At 41.8% G+C, this 20,395-nt stretch overlaps 1 protein-coding gene across 1 annotated transcript in view; it reads left to right on the top strand.

The window, feature by feature from the left end:
* LOC126106498 (protein Dr1) overlaps window positions 1–2,442 on the top strand; it is a 32,632-nt gene extending 30,190 nt beyond the window's left edge. Inside the window, exon 4 of the mRNA XM_049912817.1 lies at window positions 1,595–2,442. Coding sequence (XP_049768774.1) covers window positions 1,595–1,711 — 117 coding nt within the window. The 3' untranslated portion in view covers window positions 1,712–2,442. The remainder of the gene's footprint in view (window positions 1–1,594) is intronic.
* The last annotated feature ends 17,953 nt before the right edge of the window (window positions 2,443–20,395 follow it).

Here is a 20,395-nt window from a genome sequence, read left to right as displayed (position 1 = left end):
GAGGAGGAGGAGGAGGAGGAGGAAGACGAAGAGAAAGAACAAAAGTGTAGTTAGTGAAAAGCCTATTGACACTATAGATTAAAGTGTTATTGAGCAGCAGTATCTGCTATGTTATGAGCAGTATAAAGAAATACCAATTTGTAAAAATTTCACAGTGGCTACAGTGCACTGATTGTGTCAAAGACCCTTGCACTGCATGCTGATGTTGGTAATTCGTTGATGTTGGTCATGGCCAATCTGGTGATAGTATATGGTACCTAGTGAGAATTAAGTTTTTTTAAGAAGATGGGAATTGATTATATTCATTTTTGATATGGAGAGCTCCGGAATAACTTTCACTGATGTGGTTATTATAAGTTTTAAGATTGGCTACTAATTTTCATATTTCTTTGGTGACTCATAAAAGATAGATGTCCTGACACAATGGTTAGTAGCAAAGCCTGAGAATTAGACTGGAATGTGGCAACAAATGTGAATGGAAGGAGAATAGGTGAGCTGAAACTTATCTCTAGCGTAAGCCAAGGCCTAGGGGAGGTTTGAATGTGCTAATTTGCTTGCAAGTTGGCAAAGCTTATGAATCTCAATCTCAATACAAAAATAAGATTGCTGTAATAGATTGACATGTAGTATAGTCAGAGATGAACATTTGTGTTTTTCTATATTATTTTTGATTTTGATGTAAATTCCAAAAATGTGGTTAAACTCTAACTAGATAGGACAAAAGACCAGTTAACTTTACTTATGAGCCATAGGAAATTATTACTGAGCATTCTGTCTGTCTCCTGACAACTGACTCAAAAGTTTTTATATTCATTGTCTATTTTTCAACAAGTGAGTTGTTGCCAACAGCAGCCATGAACACCAGAAGTGCACTTTTACCCTTTACAGCTTTTGTCACATGCAACTGGGCTTCAACACTAGCAGACTCTGCAAACTAAATTCCATATAAATAATTTTTTCTTAAAGTGTCACAATAAGTGAGTCGTCCTATTCAAAGGAGATGAGTGTAAAAAAAGGCGTTTCACATTAAACATTTATTTTTTTTAAAAGCATCAAAATTGTAGTGTCATTAGTTCATGTGAAATGTGCAATTGCGCACAACATACTCTGAGTAAATGTTGTCTCAGTAATAGTGTTTGAAGAGTATTGTCAAAGAAAGAGAGCTGCATCGGCATGCAGGCACGTAGTGTGTAACTGTGCTCAGCTTGTAAGAATTAAGGAAAGGGGCAAGTGTGCTGGTCAGTATGGATTAGGCTTTTGGCAGTTTTCATATTCTCGTTAAACATTGGGCTGGTTCCCACATCCTGCCTCAGATACATAATGTGCAGACACTTCGAACAACGATGTCACTTAGGTGCAATCAGGAGGACTGCACAGATTCCTCTCTGGGAGGCTGGCAGTAATTATAAAATGCCTTTGGGAATGGAGTACCCCTAATTACGGAAATTTGTGGGTGAGTGAATGAATAAATTTATGCTATTTGAAGCTGCCCAGTGTGTGTTCTAAGAGTCTGTTAACCCAAACAATAACCATTTTTGCAGAAAATGCTTAACTCTGTTTGGCCTTTAGTAATAGTCTAACTTTCCTTTGACAGGCACGCGAAGAACAGGTAGCAGCCGAACAGGCACAATGGCAACATTTCCAAGCTGCTGTGCAATTGGCGACAATGCAACAGCAGCAACAGGATGATGATCTGGATGAGGACTACTGAGAGCACACCGTTGATACTATCTGTAACAGTTACCGGGCTGCCGGCTCGCTTCGTTTGGAAGAAGTACAACCGTATCTAATGTAACTGGGAAGTGGAATGAATAGTATATCTCTGCAATTAACAATAAAAATGTTAAGCTTGACGAGCCTGTTATATATTAATTGCTTATGCCCTGCTGTAAATTGTAAAACTGGGCTTCTTGTGAATTTGTGTTTTGCAGTGTTTTTTGCTGTCCTTATACCTCAGCCTACACCATACTTCCAGTGAAGAGATTCCTGTCTTGCTCTGCATTTGTTTTCTAGAATGAGTAACTTTCCCTCTCTTGCTGTGCCTTAGTGCCAGCAAAAAGGATTTTACCTTTAAGTGCATACAACAAGCACTACTATTGTGGTGGTTAACTGCCACAGGTCACTGTACTGTTAATTAAAAAACAAAGATAATTCTCCAAAGAGGAAAAACATTTCAAAGTACTGAGCCATTCCTCCATATATTACAAATTTTGTTATCTGATACTGCCTGGTATCAGTTCAAGAGCAGTGTCTATATTTCTTGCTTAAATTTGTAATATGAGTGATTCCTATAATATTTTTTTGCTACAGTGACATATCATCACTGTATGCTTACAATTGCTCAAAATACAATTTTTCTATGTGCCACAGCTCTCAGGTTTATTGGTATATTTTTGATTACTGAATATGCTCATATGATGAATAAAGCTACAATGAAAGTAATATACAGCTCTTTTATTACTGTCCTTCCTTGTATAAGATATAATAAGTGAGGGCTCTCATTTACATCTCAGAGTGCTATGATGTAACATTTTTGACACCACTTAGCTGATCAGGTGTTTTTTCACCCCCTTTGTGTCGCACACTTTCAAGTCTCCAGAAAGAAATCACTTCCAAATTGATCACATAACAACAGGCGCTCGAAATTTGAGACAATCAGATTAGTATATTGCAGGATTCAATTTTTTGGGTTGTCTGTTGTTACTGGTATACATAAATGACATTCCACTTTCACTGTCAGAAAATATAAATTTTGCCATTTTTGAGATAGAGGTTTAGGAATAAAAAATATCAGTCGTCTTACTAAAAAAAATCAGCTAATAAAGAATTTTAAAACAGTGAAAGGTGGTTCAAAATCAAATGGAGTATCCTTAAATTTTGTCAAAACTTAGTACCTCTCCCCAGAGTCCATCTCTCTGCTCACCCCTACCACTCTCCACATTTGTACCTTCTACCTTCTTCCTAAAGCCCACAAACCAAACCACCCAGGATGCCCCATTGTGGCCGGTTTCTGTGCCTCCATTGAGAGAATCTCTGCTATTGTACACCAACACCTTCGGCGTATTATCTGGAACCTACCTTCCTATATAAAAGAAGATAACCATTTCCTCCACCCCATAGTTCCTGTCACTTTACCACACACTGCCCTGCTTGTCACTAATGATGCCACCTCCCTTTACACTAACATCCCTAATGCCTATGGCTTTACAGCTGTTGATCACTACCTTTCACAAAGATCAAGGGTTTCCAAACCAACAACCTCCTTCCTAGTTGCCATGACCCAACTATATCCTCACCCACAATTACTTCTCCTTCAAAGGCATTACCAACAAAGAAATCTGGGGTACGGCTATGGCACCCGCAAGGCACCAACCTATTCCTGGGCGATCTAGAGGAATCCTTCCTAAACACCCAGAATCCTCCACCTTCCTACATGTTGGCCACCACCTCAAGCACAGACTACATAAGTACCCCTGACTGCATCAAACCTACTAACCACATGCAATACCTCCACACCATACCAAAACTCCCTTCCATACAGCTTAGTCACCTGTGCTTGTCACCCCTGCAGTGATGAACGGTTCCTCTCTAAATGTACTGATCGTCTCACTGAAGCCTTCACAGACCATAATGATCCTCCCAACCTTGTACAAAAACAAATCTCCCGTTCCTTATCTTTCTAGTCCTCACAACCTCCCAAAGTCTCATCGTCCAGCCACAGAGGAGCATTCCCCTCGTAACTCAGTACTGTTCAGGGCTGTAGTAACTGAATTATATTCTCTGCCAGGGGTTCGACTACCTCTCATTGTCCCCTGAATGAGAAATGTCCTGCCTACTATCCCTCCCACGGTGGTATTCCGCCATCTACCGAACCTACACAATATACTCGTCTATCCTTACACAACCCCTGCTCCCAATCCCTTACCTCATGGCTCATACCCCTGTAATAGACGTAGATGCAAGATCTGTCCCGTACATCCTCCCACCATCACCTACTCCAGTCTGGTCACAAGCAGCACCTATCCCATCTAAGGCAGGGCTACCTATGAAACCAGTCATGTGATCCACAAGCTGCAACCACTGTGCTGTATTCTACGTGGGCATGACAACCACCAAGCTGTCTGCCCGCATGAATGGCCACTGACAAACTGTGGACAAGAAACAAGTGGATCACCCTGTAGCTGAGCATGCTACCCAACATGACATTCTTCATTTCAATGACTGCTTCACAGTATGTGCCATAGGATCCTTCCCACCAACACCAGCTTTCCTGAACTGCACAGGTGGGAACGCTCCCTGCAATATAGCCTCGTAACCCTTCTGGTCTCAACCCTCGTCAGTCATTTTTCTTGCCCATCCCTGTTCAGATTACAGCAATCATCCCACCAATGCACCCAGTCTTTTTACTTCTCTCCTATTCCGCTAGTCTCCCCTCCCCACACACCTCTTCTCTTCCCCTGTCTAACCCCCGAACTGCACCTAGTCTCTACCCTTTCAGCACCTAGTCCTTGCGCGCTCCCCTACAGCACTTCCCTGTTCCCCACCCCTACATTACTATTCCTCTTCCTCCCCGTCCCAGCCTCCTCCTTACCCCACACTGAGTTGCCACTCTATTTTCAACAATGACCTTGTTGGCTGAAAGCTTATATTGTGACAGTCTTGTTGTTGTGTCTATCTGTTACTCAGCATCTCCACTATATGGGAGTGCCAAACATACACCTCTCTCTCTCTCTCTCTCTCTCTCTCTCTCTCCCTCCCTCCCTACCTCCCCCCCGAATATGTTGTGCCTGTTTTGTTAAATGGCAAAAGTCCAGAGAGAGCACAAGAGGTAATCCATGTATCTAATGTAGAGAATAAATACAATAATAATTCTTTATAAGAATAAAAGAGGAGAGCTCTTAGTTTCCACGTAACACATATTTTGCAATCTGAATGCTTTTTTAAAAAGGAAAAATTGCATATTGGAAGTATGTAATTGTACGTACGTGTCTGAAAACAGAACAAATGACAAGGTGTAAACTTATTGTGCACTGCATCATGCTGTGCAAACTTTATTCCTGATACTCTCACTTTACATAGGTATTAGGAAAAATTGGTGTTACTTAGCAGATGCCTGCATAGTTTGTGAATAATGGTATCCTCAGACTTGAGGGAATGGTATAGAGTTATCAAAAGTTAAGTATTGAATGGTAGAGAAAAGTCATCATTTATTTGAGAAGACTATTGCTAACATTAGTCACCACATTTACCAAGTGCATCACAATTTGAGGAAAAACTGAAATGAGTCACAGTGTGGGATAATTGAAGCAGAAACCTTCCATTAAGGGTGGATCCCCAAACAAGCCATCTGGGATATACTTATGAAAGTGTGGTTACAAGCTGCTCCTGGTTTCAGTATGAAGCACTGTCCTGTCTAGTACAAATTATTTGAAATTTAAACTTTTCATTTATGTCCCCATCTAAATAGACTCAAATTTCATCATTGGCCAACCTTAACACAAAGAATAGTACCAGTTCAGCAAGTTAGAATATACTGTACACTTGTACGTGCTAATGTGCTCTGTGTGTCGTCCTCACATTTGGATGCAACAATGCACTTGTCTCTGCAGTGAGTTATGAATTCATTCAAACACCCCCGAGTCTTCTCTGAAAGCTCAACTTGGCTGCAGAATTTGTTGCTCCAGTTCTTCAATTGTATCAGTGGCAGTGCTGTACACTTTACTTGTGAGGCGACCCCAGAGAGAAACATCTGGAGGTTTGAGGTTAGGTGATCACTGAGGCTTGACCTACTCATCGTTGACTGTAGTGGCACATTAGATATCATCTTCCATCAGCAGCATGCTGTGTACATCTACATATATACTCTGCAAGCCACTGAATGGTACATGACAGTTGCTCTCTTGCACCATCACCCATCATTTCCTTTCCCATTCCACTCAGAAATGAAGTGAGCGAAAAACAACTGTCTATACGAGGTACGAGTAATGGGAATTTTTTAGTTTTGTGGGCTTTATACATCCAATTTTGAATGTCCGTTTTTTTTTTTTTCCTGATGTATGTTTTCATTTTCATCAGTTTTGAATATTTAGTTTTATATGTGAAATGTATTCACAGTTGCGAATATGAATTACCATTGAGTGTCTAATGGAAATATGACAATGAAAATTTGGGCCCGACTGGGACTCGAACGTGGATTTCCCACTTATTGTGCACCTTACTGTTTGGCTGCCTGAGCACGAATCACAACCAGACCCAAACATCTATATGTTGTCAACGGTGTGTCTACAACCTATAGTTGTACATCCACTATGTATAATCGCATATAGGGGAGACATTTTACTTCAAAGTTGCTTGCCCGGTGTCAGCAGATAAATATAGTATTGTAGTGCCTCTGCTCTAGATTGTGATGCAATGCTCCTTCAGACATGTATTCTGACCAGAGTTGGCGGTTGTGTGTGCATGGGGTGTGCTTCCTTGGGTGTATGTATCGTGTACATTTCTCTCTTGCTGGTAGCAATCTGTATTTTCCAACAGTGTTGATATTACTACCTGGGGTTTCCATTGTTTGATTTTGTATTTCTTATATTAACAAATCATTGCTAGAGGTGAAAGATGTGATAAGTAATAGAATAAACTCTTTGGACCAACTGGGGATCAGACTCTGAACCATTCAATTTGTAGTCTGATAATTAAAAGAACAGATACTCTGGCTGACAAAAAAGTAATGCATTGATAAGACACAGTCGGACACCTATGTAACTTTGTACATGTACATCAGCAGTAAATAACTGCAATGCCCTGTAACAAGTAGAATGATCGCCTGACCGCTTTAGTGTCATTCATGTTTGGTGTTGTTATGAACCATGGTAGAGTATATAAGGGACATGTACTGCATTGGATGTCGAGTGGTTACTGTGAAGATGTGGTATACTTGTATGACCCAGCATTATCAGCACCTGAGATAAGTCTGAAAGGGCTGTTACTGTGGATCTCTATTTGGCTGGCTGGCCAAATCGTGCAATATCCAGACTTCATGGAAATGTAAGAGCAGGTGTACTCCATGTCAAGGATCCAGACAACTACATCTGACCACAAGGGATGATTGCCATATAGTGCACTGATCGCACTGCGAACCATTCGCACCTCTGTCTGCCATCTGAAAAAAAGTAATGGACTCCCTGCAACATTCTGTGTTGTCCTGCACAACTGGTCAGAAACTAGCAAGAGCCGGACTAGGGAAGTATTATCCTATATGTAGGCTGTTGCTAACACAACACAAACGGATGCATTTGGAGAGGTGCCACGACCAGTGGACACCTGCGGAAGGGTCCCATCCTTCCAATGTTTCGGAGAGGGATGGTGGTTTTACACCTGGCATCACGGTGTGGGGAGCCGTCGAGTATCAGGTCGTGCCCGGTAGTGATCGAGGGAGCTCTGACGGCACAACGGTACCTCACATGCTTCCTGCAAATTCACATGTTGCCTTTGATGTGACAGTTTTGTGGTGCCATCTAGCGACAGTACAATGCTCATTCACATATGGAATGTGCTTCTGTGAACTGCCTGTGTGATGCTGAGGTATTCCTGTGGTCAGCGAGATCCTCAGATCTGACCCTGGTAGAACACGTGGGCGATCAGCTCGGACGTCAACTCCGTCCCTGTGCCAGTATCCAGGATATCGAGGACTGGTTATGACTGCTGTGGGCCACCTTACTTCAGGAGAGGATACAATGGCTTTAACACACCTTTCCCAACCAAATATGTGCACACGTCCAGGACTGGGTGCAACGTCACACTGCTACAGGGTGACGAATACTCAACTATATGAAATAAAATCGTCATAACTTCTGAACGGTTTGCATTACGACATTCAAACTGCACAGTATGATGGGAATTAGCGCGCATGTGCCTTATTGTTATCGGCCATTTGCATGTTAAAATGTCACAGTACAGCACGCATGAGCCTATAGCGTTTGTAGAGGCCTACTATGCACGCAAGAGGCCTACTATGCAGGCACCTAAAAGCCCAACTGCAGCTTAAGAAAAATTCAAGCTGAAGAAAGCTTGTCCAAGTGTGCTAACAATCAAGAATTTGATCCCAAGTTTGAGAGAACTGGCAGTGTTCGTGATGACTGTGTTGGCAATGTAATTTGTCAGAAAGAGGTGAAAAAGCATGGAAACATAGAGAAGACAGGCGCTGTGTTTCAAACCAGCCCCAGGAAATTGACCAGATGAGCTGCACAACAGGTGGGAATCAACCGGGAGATACTGCGACAAATGATTGTTGAAGATCTGCATCTCTTTCCATACAATATTCAAACCCATCAGCCGTAAAGCCCCAGGGCCATGCAACAGCAGTTGTGTTTCACCAACAGTATTGGCCACAGAAGTAACAAACAGGACTTTGATGTGAATATGGTTTGATTAAGCAATAAAGCCCACTTTTATTTGGATGGGTCCATCAATAAGCAAAACTGGCGCATTTGGAGGACTGAGAATCCACATTTCATGATCGAGAAGTCTCTTCAACCTCAATGGGTGACTGTGTGGTGTGCAGTGTCCAGTCACAGAATAATTGGTGCAACATCCCTTGATAGCAAAGTGACTACTGAGCGGTACGTGGAAGTTTTGTAAGATGATTTCATCCCCATTATCCAAAGTGACCCTGGTTTTGATAAGATGTGGTTCATGCAAGATGGAGCTTGACCCCATCAATGCAGGAGAGTGTGTGATGTTGTGGAGGAGCACTTTGGGGAGTGCATTCTAGCTCTGGGGTACCCAGAGGCCATTGGCATGCGCCTCGATTGGTCGTCATATTCTCCGGATCTGGACACATGCAACTCCTTTTGTGGGGCTATATTAAAGACAAGGTGTACAGCAATAGCCCCAAAACCATTGCTGAGCTGAAAACAGCTATTCAGGTTGTCATTGATTGCATCGATGTTCCGACACTTCAGCGGATCATGAAGAATTTCACTATTCGTATGCGCATCATCGCAAATGATGGCAAGCATATCAAATATGTCATAACCAAAATCCGAATATCTGTGACGTTTACATGCTGAATCAAGTGTGTGGACACCGTAGATTGTATCTAATTTACTTTTTTTTTTTTTTTAGATCATTCAATAATTGTCACCCTCTAAGTGGGTTCACTAGCACCCTACACCAGAGTCCTGCGGCCACTGCCTAAACGCTCATCGGCGACTATCTCCGGATGCCTGCCTACAGCCTGCTTCTCAGTCCAAGTCACTGCCGTCCACACTGACTACTGTCGTTACCGGGAGCCTAACGACGAGCCCCGGAACGGCGTGGTCCCGAGTTTTGTTAGCTTTCCCCCTTCGACCCCACCAGTGCTTGGCATGACGTAGCATCGAGTACACTATTCCTTGTTTGGTATTGTTCAAGTATTGATTACATTATTTTCCTTCAGAAGCTGGGTGGAGGGATAGAGGTGCCCCTCCCTATACGGTCACGTACTGTGTCCTGAGCCCTTCCTCATGACATAGTGCTGTCCCCACCAAGGGCCCCCTATCTTTCTCTCTCCACTCCCAGACTTCTCTCTGTAACCAGAAGTGCTCTCTGTTGATACTACTAATTGACTGCTTATCACGGGCCCCTACACAGAGCTTCCTTTGTCTCTTTACAACTTGGTAGCTGTTTACTTTCTTATCACGCGCAGCTGCCCAACTAGTTTGGACTCCTGCCTCAGCTATCCAGCTGTGTCGTGATTCTTTGTGACCCCACTGCCATGCCCAGTGTCTAGCTTTACATTTTAACTCACCTAATGTTTACATACTATTTCTGTCATACTGCCTGAGAAGGCCTGTAATAGACTTGGCTTTTTGCTGCAGTTACAACACCTTCCCCACCAGGGAAATTGGCATTACTCCTCAGAGTAGTGTCAATTGTGACTTTTTTTATGTTCCTTTTGATTAAATGCTTTACAGATTTTACATTCGTTTGTTACACCAGCACTTGACGTGTTATATTTTCATTACACACTTGGTAAACTCAAGTCCATTAAGCCTCAGGTAAAAAACAATTACATTATACGTGGATAACATCCAGTTTTCATTAAACACAGATACATACAATTATATCAAAATACAGTTTTATTAAACATTGATACATACAATTATATCAAAATACAGTTTCATTAAACATTGATACATACATTACATTCCAAATGCAACTTCATTAAGCATGGGCAAGAACATTAAACACTGATACAGTGAAATTACACATTTCATAAGACAACTTTTTTTTAAATTACACTTTTGGTATACATATTTTTATCATTTATTGTTATTTAACATCTATTTCTGGACAAGACTGCCTCTTCTTGACCTTTTCCACACCTTTCATAAATTACTACATCTTTAGCCCCTTTATTACTTTGTCTTCTAGCTTCTGGGTACTGGTTCACAATGGTGTTTCTTATGCATACTTTACCACAACAATCATTATCTTCAAAATATTTCCATATGCTTCTAAAACACTCTTTGCAACATCTGCATTGTTTACAACAGCATGTTATTATATAAGGATAATTATTGCTACTGACACATACGTGGTTACGGAATACTGTGTGAAATACTGGGAATATTTCAATTCTTCCACCTGTATCTCTGCCATTCTCTGGACATCATCCAATCTTTTTCCTGCAATTTTTCAATCGTCCAACTGTGTTACTACATGATCCAATGGTAAATCTAATGTTAACATTGAGACATATCGCTTTTCTTCATTTACAATGCAACAATCTAACTCTAGATTAATCTGCGGTATTATGTCTTTCTTTGTTACATTATTGTGAATTACTCTGTCTGTTTGTATGAACACACTGGTTCCATATCCCTTACATTTACTATAGAAACTTATTTTGCCTACCCCTTTCATTATTAGGTCCTTTGGTGGTTCCTTTCCACATAGTACTGTTAGGCCTTCTTCCTTAGGAACTACGTATAGCCAAGGCTCTGATTCAGTGTGACCACTTTTTGTACACAATCTTCTGGAATTTCTCTCACCAGTTGCACCAACTTGGCTTCACACTCTTCGTGGTCAAATGTTGATAGCAAGGCAAATGACTGTCTGCACAGTCACTTATTCTTACTTAGTTCTTTGCATTTTAGTTGGTCCACAGAAAATTTCGCGTATTGCCGCTTGGATTCACCTATTAGTAAGAATTATTTTTCTGGCTGTATGTACACATATCTCCCTTTCATCTCTGGGCTCTCTCTAGATAATGGAAGTACTCTAGACAGGTTAAAATTATTATTATCTATCAAGGGAATGTTAATTACATACCCTAATATGCTGCCCGAGATGAAAACATCTAAATCAATTATTCTTAGTAATAGGTAACCTGAGGATTCAGCTAGAGGAACAGGAAACTAAGTATTTTACAATCTGGACTGGGTTAATGATGTGAGGCTGCAGTATTCCCTATTGCGGATTTACAATAGTGTTTTATCATTTGTTCATATTCTTCCTCAATTTGGCCAAACACTGGTGCTAATTGTAATACCCTGTCACTGTGGCAAAGGACGCTACACGTTTAAAACCCATGTCTGTTTCTTTCACATATTCTCTCATGAACCGCATGCCTGTTTTTTTTTTTATAACATGTTCGTTTGATTCTAACGTACACACTGTCCTGTTCACTCCTGCCAAAGTGGCCCTTACCACTGCCACATGTTCCTTTGTTAATCTCAGTAACCCTTCTGAATTTCTCTCCATAGTGTCTATTCTTTCTTTATAGTGTGCTGCACCTGCTTTGTCTAATGTCCCGAACAGTATCTTTCTTACTTGTCCAATGAAGTTGAATACTCCTCTCTTCCTTCTAGTTTCATGTTTTGTCAGCTGTTGTACTAATCGTTGCAGATCTGTGATCTTTTCCACGTGATGTGTTACTTGTTGATCTAGTATCCGACACTCTATTAATCCTATGTTTATTTGTTTTACTGTCCCTCGGCACCTTTGTACCGCTGTTCTACCATACCTTTCTGCCTTCTGAAACCTCTCTGTTATTGCATCTAGATTCACATACGTAACAGTTCTCCATGCGGTGCTATATATTTCTACTTGTCCTACATTATCATAGTACAATCCTGAGGGGCTCGGAAACTGTGTCACTTGAAAATTGTTCATTGCATACTCTGATGCAGTGATGTTGTATGTGGCTACCACTATGATAAGTTGCACAACTTTCCACTTGAGTGCCATACCTGAAATTTAAAAGAACGGTTTCAACCTATTGGCATGTACTTTTGTTTCCTTATTTCTATTAATTTTTATTATTACATTAGGACCTTCCACTTTCAATACTTCAAATGGACCTCTCCATTGCGAATCTAATTTCCGGGATCTACCACATCTCACCGCCTCATCATGCAGTAACACTTTGGGATCTCCTACCTTGAATTACTTTGGATTCTGCTTCATGTCTTATTGTCCTTTACAGATTTTCTTACTGCTCATAATCGAGTTTCTAGCCACTCTATGGGCTTCTTGCATTTTCGCTCTTAGCCTATTTACATACGATTCATAATAGTAGCTTACTGTTGTGTTTCCTGCTGCAGTACTCCTGGTGTGTTGACCTTTCTTCCATATAATAGCTAGAATAGTGTGTAATCTGTGGTGTAGTGTTGAACACAAAAATTGCATACAGCACCCATTTGTCCCAAGAATTTTGATCACCTGTTACGAAGTGTCCGAGATACTCTGCAAGTGTTCTATGACTTCTTTCTAGTGCACCATTTGATTCTGGGTCGTAAGCTGTACTATGTATATGCTTAACCCTCAACAATTTACACACTCTTTTAAAAACGTCACTCAGAAAATTTGAACCCTGATCTGTTAACAAGACTGATGGAATTCCATATCTTAATACAATGTTTTCCACAAATGCTTCAGCTACTGTTTTGGTGTCTTGTTTTTCAATTGGAATTGCTAACGTAAATTTACTTAAATCGTCCTGAAATTTTAAGATGTACCTTTTGCCTGTACTGGATACATCTAGAGGACCGACTATATCCATCACGCATTTTTTCAAATACTGTCTCTGCTGTGTTCATAATCTCTAAGGGCATCCTTGTTTTCATCTGTGTTTTTATTCTTTTGCATGATGGACATTTCCGAACGTAATTTTCAATATCCTGCTTCGTCCCGTGCCACTGATTGTAAGCCTTGATTCTTTTTAGTGTCCTGTGCATTACCTGATGCCCTCCCAAAGGATTATCATGCATCTCTTAATGTTCTCCTTTTCCTCAGCACTAATTTCCTCTTTGCTATCCATTTCCTGTTCTATTTCAGCCGACGCTTGCACTTTCCGCACGTTTATGGACTTTTGTGCCCCACTTGCTTCTGGTACAGAGATCTTCTCTGTCTCCATATTCTGCTTCGCATCTAGCTCATCCTCTGCTTCACACCTTATTCTGCTTAGTGCGTCCGCATTACTATTTAGCTTTCCTGGCTTGTATATTACCTCGTAGTCATATTCTTTGAGCTTCAGTCTACACTTCAGTAGTCTTGAACTCGGATTTTTGACACTAAATACCCACGTTAGTGGCTTATGGCCCATCATCACAGTAAACTTTCGGCCATATACATATGGTATAAACTGGTTTACCACATACACTATAGCCAACAATTCCTTCTCCGTTGTGCTATAGTTTAGTTCTGCCTTGTTCAGAGTTCTGGACACATATGCAATGGGCACGTCTTCACCAACCTTCTTTCCTTGCGATAACACGGCTCCCAAGGCTGCGTTACTCACGATCGTTGTGATGATAAACGGTTTCGTAAAATCAGGGTACTTAAGTAGTGGAGAGTATATCAGTTTCTCCTTCAGCTCCTCGAATGCATTGTTCTGTCATTCACCCCATCCACTCCTTTCTTTAAGTGCTCGTGGAGAGGTTTTGCAATTTTGCTAAAGTTTGCAATGAAACAGCTGTAATAACCTATTAACCTGAGAAACCCTTTTAATTCTTTGGTTGTCCTCGGTTGTGGGAAGAACTTCACCTTCTCCACCTTTGCCATATCCAGTGATATTCCTTTGTCAGTAATACAGTGACCTAGGAAGATTACTTCCTTCCTCAGGAATTCACATTTGTCTGGTTGCAGCTTCAAACTGTGCTCTCACAACTTGTCAAATATTTCCCTGAGCTTTTCGTTATGCTCCTGTAGGTTTTTCCCATAGCATATATGGCATCTAAATACACAAAACATTTCACACCTTGCAAACACGCCAAGACTGTATTCATCAGTCTCTGGAAACATCCTGGGGCTCCCTTCAGTCCCATTGGCATTATTCTATATTTGTAATGTTGATAATTTCAGCTGAATGCCGTTTTCTCTCTGTCCTTCTCGTCCGTCAAAATTTGATGGTATCCGCTTGCGAGGTCAAGCGTTGAGAAGTACTTAGCTTGCCCTACTTGGTCCAGAATATCGAAGATATTCGGTAGTGAAAATGCATCGCCTACAGTGATGTCATTTAATTGTCTGTAGTCCATTACCATTCTCCATTTCTGCTTGCCACTGGCGTTGAACTTCTTAGGAACCAATAGTAACAGTGTGTTCCAGGCACTCTTACTTTTGACAATTATGTCAACTCTTCATCTGTTCATGTGCAATTGGTATTCTGTATTTCACTGTGGAAGTATGGGACGATTTGTCACCTGGTAGATGGAATACATCTCTGTACTCCGTGCAAACCTCTACTAGAGCACCTTTCTCTTCAGCATGCAAGTGATCCACTCTTAATTGCTTTCGCAACACACTAGCACAACTTTCCTACAACAGCCGTGCTACCTATTACTTTGCATATTTTTACGAGTCTTTCTAATTCTTCCGTCACTAACCTGACATTTCCTAACTGAACTCCGTCCTCTGACAAGTTCAATGCACTCACTATGCATTTACACTTTCACACTTTTGCTAAAGATTCAGGTACATGCACCCCCTGTGCAATCTCCTGTCTTGGAATAATCATCTCTTTTTCGATTCTCCGTGGTACATTTCTGTCCACCTTCAATAACATTATTCCTTCCTCTCAGGGCCCTATTTCCCTGCCTACTTCTGAATCCTGTGTAATCTAGCTTGACTCTATGCTCTGTCAAGAAATTTCTGCCTATCAATCCATCGCATGGAATATCTAGTTGTCTCCCATACACATGTAATTTCTGTCCTACTTTTTCTGTACTGTGCCTATTGTACTGACGGCTTCACTGGCCTTTTAGTCGAAGGCTTTATGCTTCATTAATTCTAAGTGCACTTTTTACTGGGATACTTGTTCTCTTGAGCAAACACAACAGTGCTCCTGTGTCTATCAATAACTTCAAATATCTCTTTAACTCCATGCAATACAATACTAAAACATTATTCTCTGTTTCACAGTCGATTACCCTAAATGTTGGTTTACCTATCGCAACAAGGCCCAACTGCCACCTCTTAGTTTCCCTGCACCACTTTGCCAGTTTTACTACATACTGGCACTCTGCCTTTTCTCCAGGCATGCCAGGGCCCTTCATGACAATCTTTAGCATAGTGACCCTGCCGCTTACACTTGAAGCAGGCTATGTCTTTCACCCTTGTACATGGGATTCCACAGTTCCTTGGTAAAATACATTGTGGATGTGGTGTCACCGCCAGACACCACACTTGCTAGGTGGTAGCTTTAAATCGGCCGCGGTCCATTAGTACATGTCGGACCCGCGTGTCGCCACTGTCAGTAATCGCAGACCGAACGCCACCACACGGCAGGTCTAGAGAGGCGGACTAGCACTCGCCCCAGTTGTACGACGACTTTGCTAGCGACTACACTGACGAAGCCTTTCTCTCATTTGCCGAGAGACAGTTAGAATAGCCTTCAGTTAAGTCCATGACTACAACCTAGCAAGGCGCCATTAACCCTATCTGGAGAGAGTCTAATTTGTATCGTCAATAGCGATGTACCACAAGGATGCATTAAAGTTGAGTATTAACTTAGATACGTACTTTTCTTATTAGCATTCAATTACTTATCCTGTTCCAGAATTCACGCCCGTCTGCGTTAGATAGCGTGCATTTCGGCCTCCTCTATCTACAAGGTGTTGGCACATTTGCCAACACATCAGTGGACATCTCCACTCCCGTAATCCTCCATTGGTTTCTCTATGTTTTCCTCTAAAGTCTCTTACATCTAGCGGATGAACCTCCCTTAACCTCACCCAATATTCTGTGTCTGTGCGCCACAGCTTGTTGCACCCATAGCAAAAGTTTGTGAATTCTTTACCCGTCATTGCCCATACTCTACCCTCAGGCCTATTCTTTCTGCACATACTTGCAATATGACCTCTCAACCCGCATGTGAAACATTTCAATTCTTTAATCTCTCTTGCATTCTTCACCGTTTCCTTTCCACGGTTAAAGATTGCCCTCGGGGCTAGTCCCCGCTCTTTCATGGACAGTATTGCGCTTTCCTCTGGCAGGGCTAACTCCACAGCTGCTGCCAGCGTAATTTCATCACCTCTACTTCTTGCTATTGTTTGGATTCTATCACTGCTTAAACACTGTATAAAGCGGGCTCTTCATAGCAAATCGACAAGTTCTATTGTGCCTTTTAAATTATCTCTAGCCGTGACTCTGCTTACTGTCTCCCTAAAATCTCTCTGCACCTTATCAATTCGACTTTCCCACATCGCAATTGGCTCTCTCTGTCCCTGTCTTGCTTGATAAATCTTGCACGTGTAATAGTCTATGGCATGCTTACTCGCATAGTTTTCTTCTAAAACACGTTTCACTTCCTGCCATGTACCCGTGCATTCACACATTTGCAATCTCAATCTAGTCTCACCAGTTATCTTTGCTTTAACAAATTTCAATAATGTTTCAGGTTGTTCCGGCTTTACAAGCTCAAATGCCGCATCCACATTCTCATTCTCAATACATTCTCTGAGATCCCTTTTATTCCCTTTGAACACTTTCGACACAATACACAATGCTTCCTTAACTGACATTTTACTGCTATTAGAGGACGACGGAACTTCGTTAGTCTGGGGCATCTTACCAACTTAACTATATTCAAAATTTAAAGCTACCTGTGATGCGTCGACCGCTGCTCTGCTGGGCTATGCTGACCACGTCGCTCGCCTTGGCTGCCGCTGCTCGGCCCGTACCCTCGGTCTCGAACCACTGCCTGCTTCGGCACCCCTGTGCCTCGTCACTCTGCATCTTGCTGCCACTGTCCTGCATTGCCCTGCACCTGTGAGGACTACATTTCTGGCCTCTACCGTAGTGGAACTACTAATGCTGAAAGTTGCAAGCTGCCACAATTTCTTGCAGTTTGCCACAATCGCTGTAGCAAAATCTACTGACTCGTACCTCCTAACTGTCTATGTGCCTTTGTGGTACCCCACACCTGGCACCAAAAGTTTTATTTATGTTGCGTCCCAAGCGTGGGGTTTGCTGGCAACTGAGCAACACGGCTCGTGAAAGGGTTTTAGCCGGTTGACCTTAGTGAGAGGGAGACTTTTGATCCGGCTAAGATGTTGAAATCCCTGGTGTGAAGGTACAAGGCTAGGAAGTAGGTGGAAATAAACTCTTCTGAAGATTACGCAAGTTCTAGTTTATTCAGAAAGAATACAGATCACCCTAACTGTGTTGGTGATTGTACCCACGGAATGGAAGTCTTTCACATAGACGGCGACTAACTACTACCATTCCGACTGCCTGATAGTAGCTCTTCAGTGACACTGCTGCCCACACTAGCACCCTACACCAGAGTCCTGCGGCCACTGCCTAAACACACATCAGCGACTATCTCCAGATGCCTGTCTACAGCCTGTTCCTCACCCCAAGTCGCTGCAATCCACACTGATTACTGTCGTTACTGGGAGCCTAACCTCGAGAGCCCCAGAGCGGCATGCTCCCAAGTTTTGTTAGCTTTCCCCCTTCGATCCCACCAGTGCTTGGCATGACGTAGCGTCGAGTGCACTTGTCCTTGTTTGGTATTGTTTAAGTATTGATTTCATTATTTTTCTTCAGAAGCTGGGTGGAGGGATGGAGGTGCCTCTCCCTATATGGCCACCCACTGTGTCCTGAGCCCTTCATTGGCTCCTCATGACGTAGTGCTGTCTACAACAAGACCCCTCTTTCTTTCTCTCTCTGCTTCCAGGCTTCTCTCTCTAACCAGAAGTGCTCTCTGTTGATACTCCAAATCGACTGCTTATCACAGGTCCCCTACACAGAACTTCTTTTGTCTCTTTATAACTTTACTTTCTTACCATGCGCAGCTGCCCGACAGTTAGGGACTTCCACCTCGGCTATCCAGCTGGGTCTTGTTTCTTTATGACCCCTCTGCCACACCCGGCGCCCAGCTTTACATTTTAACTCACCTAATGTTTACGTATTATTTCCATCGTACTGCCTGAGAACGACTGTAATTAGACATGGCTTTTTCCTGCGGTTACAGTAGTGTTCTGTGTGGAGGCTTACATCTGTGTACTGCTCGTGAACTGTACTTGGCATGTAGTGAGCAGGGATGAAGGGAGAGCACACAGAGTCTGCTGTGGAGACAGGTGGGGAACGAGCTCTGCCTTCATGTAACGTAAGCACGCAGTATGTCAGCACAAACTTGTGTTTTGAGCTGCCACAAAAGTAGCAACATACACAAGAGGTAATGATCAGTTAAATCCTTCATGTTATCGAAACTGGGCTCATTGTTTGTACTGACATGTTAAAGAAAGATATTAATTGAAGAAAATTATGTATCAGTTGTCAAAATAAATGTGACAGATAGAAGTACAACTATCAAAACAACTTACTGTTTTTTGAAATTTACTAGATATCACACATTTTAACAAAACATTAGCAACTTAAAACATGAACAAAGAAATAAAACATGGTGTATACGGCCCGGGACATCCGGGAGATCCGGGAAAAACCCGGGAATTTTTTCATCCGGGACAAATCCGGGAATTTTTTAGAATTCCGGGATTTTTCATTGTTTTAGATTTCAGTTAGTTTTGTAGGTTTGACGTGTAAGATCAGATACGCTGACAAAGAACTTTAGTCCACTACTGCTGAATAATACTGCAGCAATGGAACATAAATCAGAGAATAACACCAAAATAAAAGTTTAGTTGGATAGAAAATGGGTAATTTATTTACACAATGCTCAGACCAGTTTGCCGACACCGAAAAGTGTCAAAGGCTTTAGGTCGAAGATTATGCAGTACATCCGTAACAACTAACGTGCATTCGATGTGCGTGACGTCACAACTGTTTAAATTTCTAACAGATCACCAGAAAATATTACGAATAGTGGCTTGAGATGCGTTACTTTCGAAGTAAATTTCCATGCAAGATGATTTATGTTAGGTGTGAGAATGTGCAGTGAATTTCTTAAATCACAGGGCTTTATAACTCTCATTCAAAACGTAACACTTTGAGGATCAGCTATTTGAAAAATGTCGGGCCCAGAAGATGTCATTTATGCCACTATTTAAAATTTTACTGGCACATTTGTATTTGATATGACTTAACATGTAACACACGCTAAAAAAAGACCGAGCTTCAGGTTAGTTTTCATATTTAATGTTGTTCTTTCATAGATAAAAAATTATGCAATCGATGCCAAAAAGTGTATTGACCTTCAAAAAAATGTGCATAATGTGTTACTGAGCAATGTCACAAGTCTCTTCATGCCAGAGCACTTCGACTTTTCTACACAACTGATGATCATTTTGGCACAATTTTAATTGCCAAATTAGAGCCTGTTAGTAGGCCTACGGACTTCCTATCATTGTAGGACTAATAACAGTGGATGTCAATAGACGATGCAATTCTCGTTCGTACATACACATCTGCTTACGAGTTAACCGGTGTAGAAACGCACTTAGCTGAGTTGAACGAGCTCGGCGTAACTTCGTAACGTACGCGCCGCGGCCTGTCTTTCTCGTAGGCGCCGCGGCCTGTCTTTCTCGTAGGCCTCGTGCTCCGAATAACTGCCGTCATTCGCTAGCGAGGTCACGTGACATGAGCTATGACTGGCTGACAAAAGTGCATCGCTCAACGCAATCTCTATTTTAGAGTTTCGGAAGCTACCGTGCTGTAATTTGTGGAATTTGTGTAAATACTTTTGCAATACGAAAATAATTGTCTCGCATCAAACAACTTTCCAAACGCATTGTTTTTCCAGGATTTCATAAAGTGGTGGGACGTCCTCCGCCGGTATGAGACCTTTACGATTCAAAGGACTGATACATTTTATAGCTCCGAGGGAAAGTATACTGTTACTTAACCCGGATGTATTTTCACCCGCTTTATACGCAATTTCATCCGGGAGAAATTGTGTTTTTAACTGGGAAATCCGGGAAAAATCCGGGAATTTATTTTTCTTGTCCACGTAGAC

The sequence above is a fragment of the Schistocerca cancellata genome, chromosome 10 (genome assembly GCF_023864275.1).
Source record: "Schistocerca cancellata isolate TAMUIC-IGC-003103 chromosome 10, iqSchCanc2.1, whole genome shotgun sequence".
Taxonomy (NCBI): Eukaryota; Metazoa; Arthropoda; class Insecta; order Orthoptera; family Acrididae; genus Schistocerca; species Schistocerca cancellata.
The sequence above is the reverse complement of the archived record's forward strand: the minus strand, read 5'-3'. Positions and strand labels throughout refer to the sequence as shown.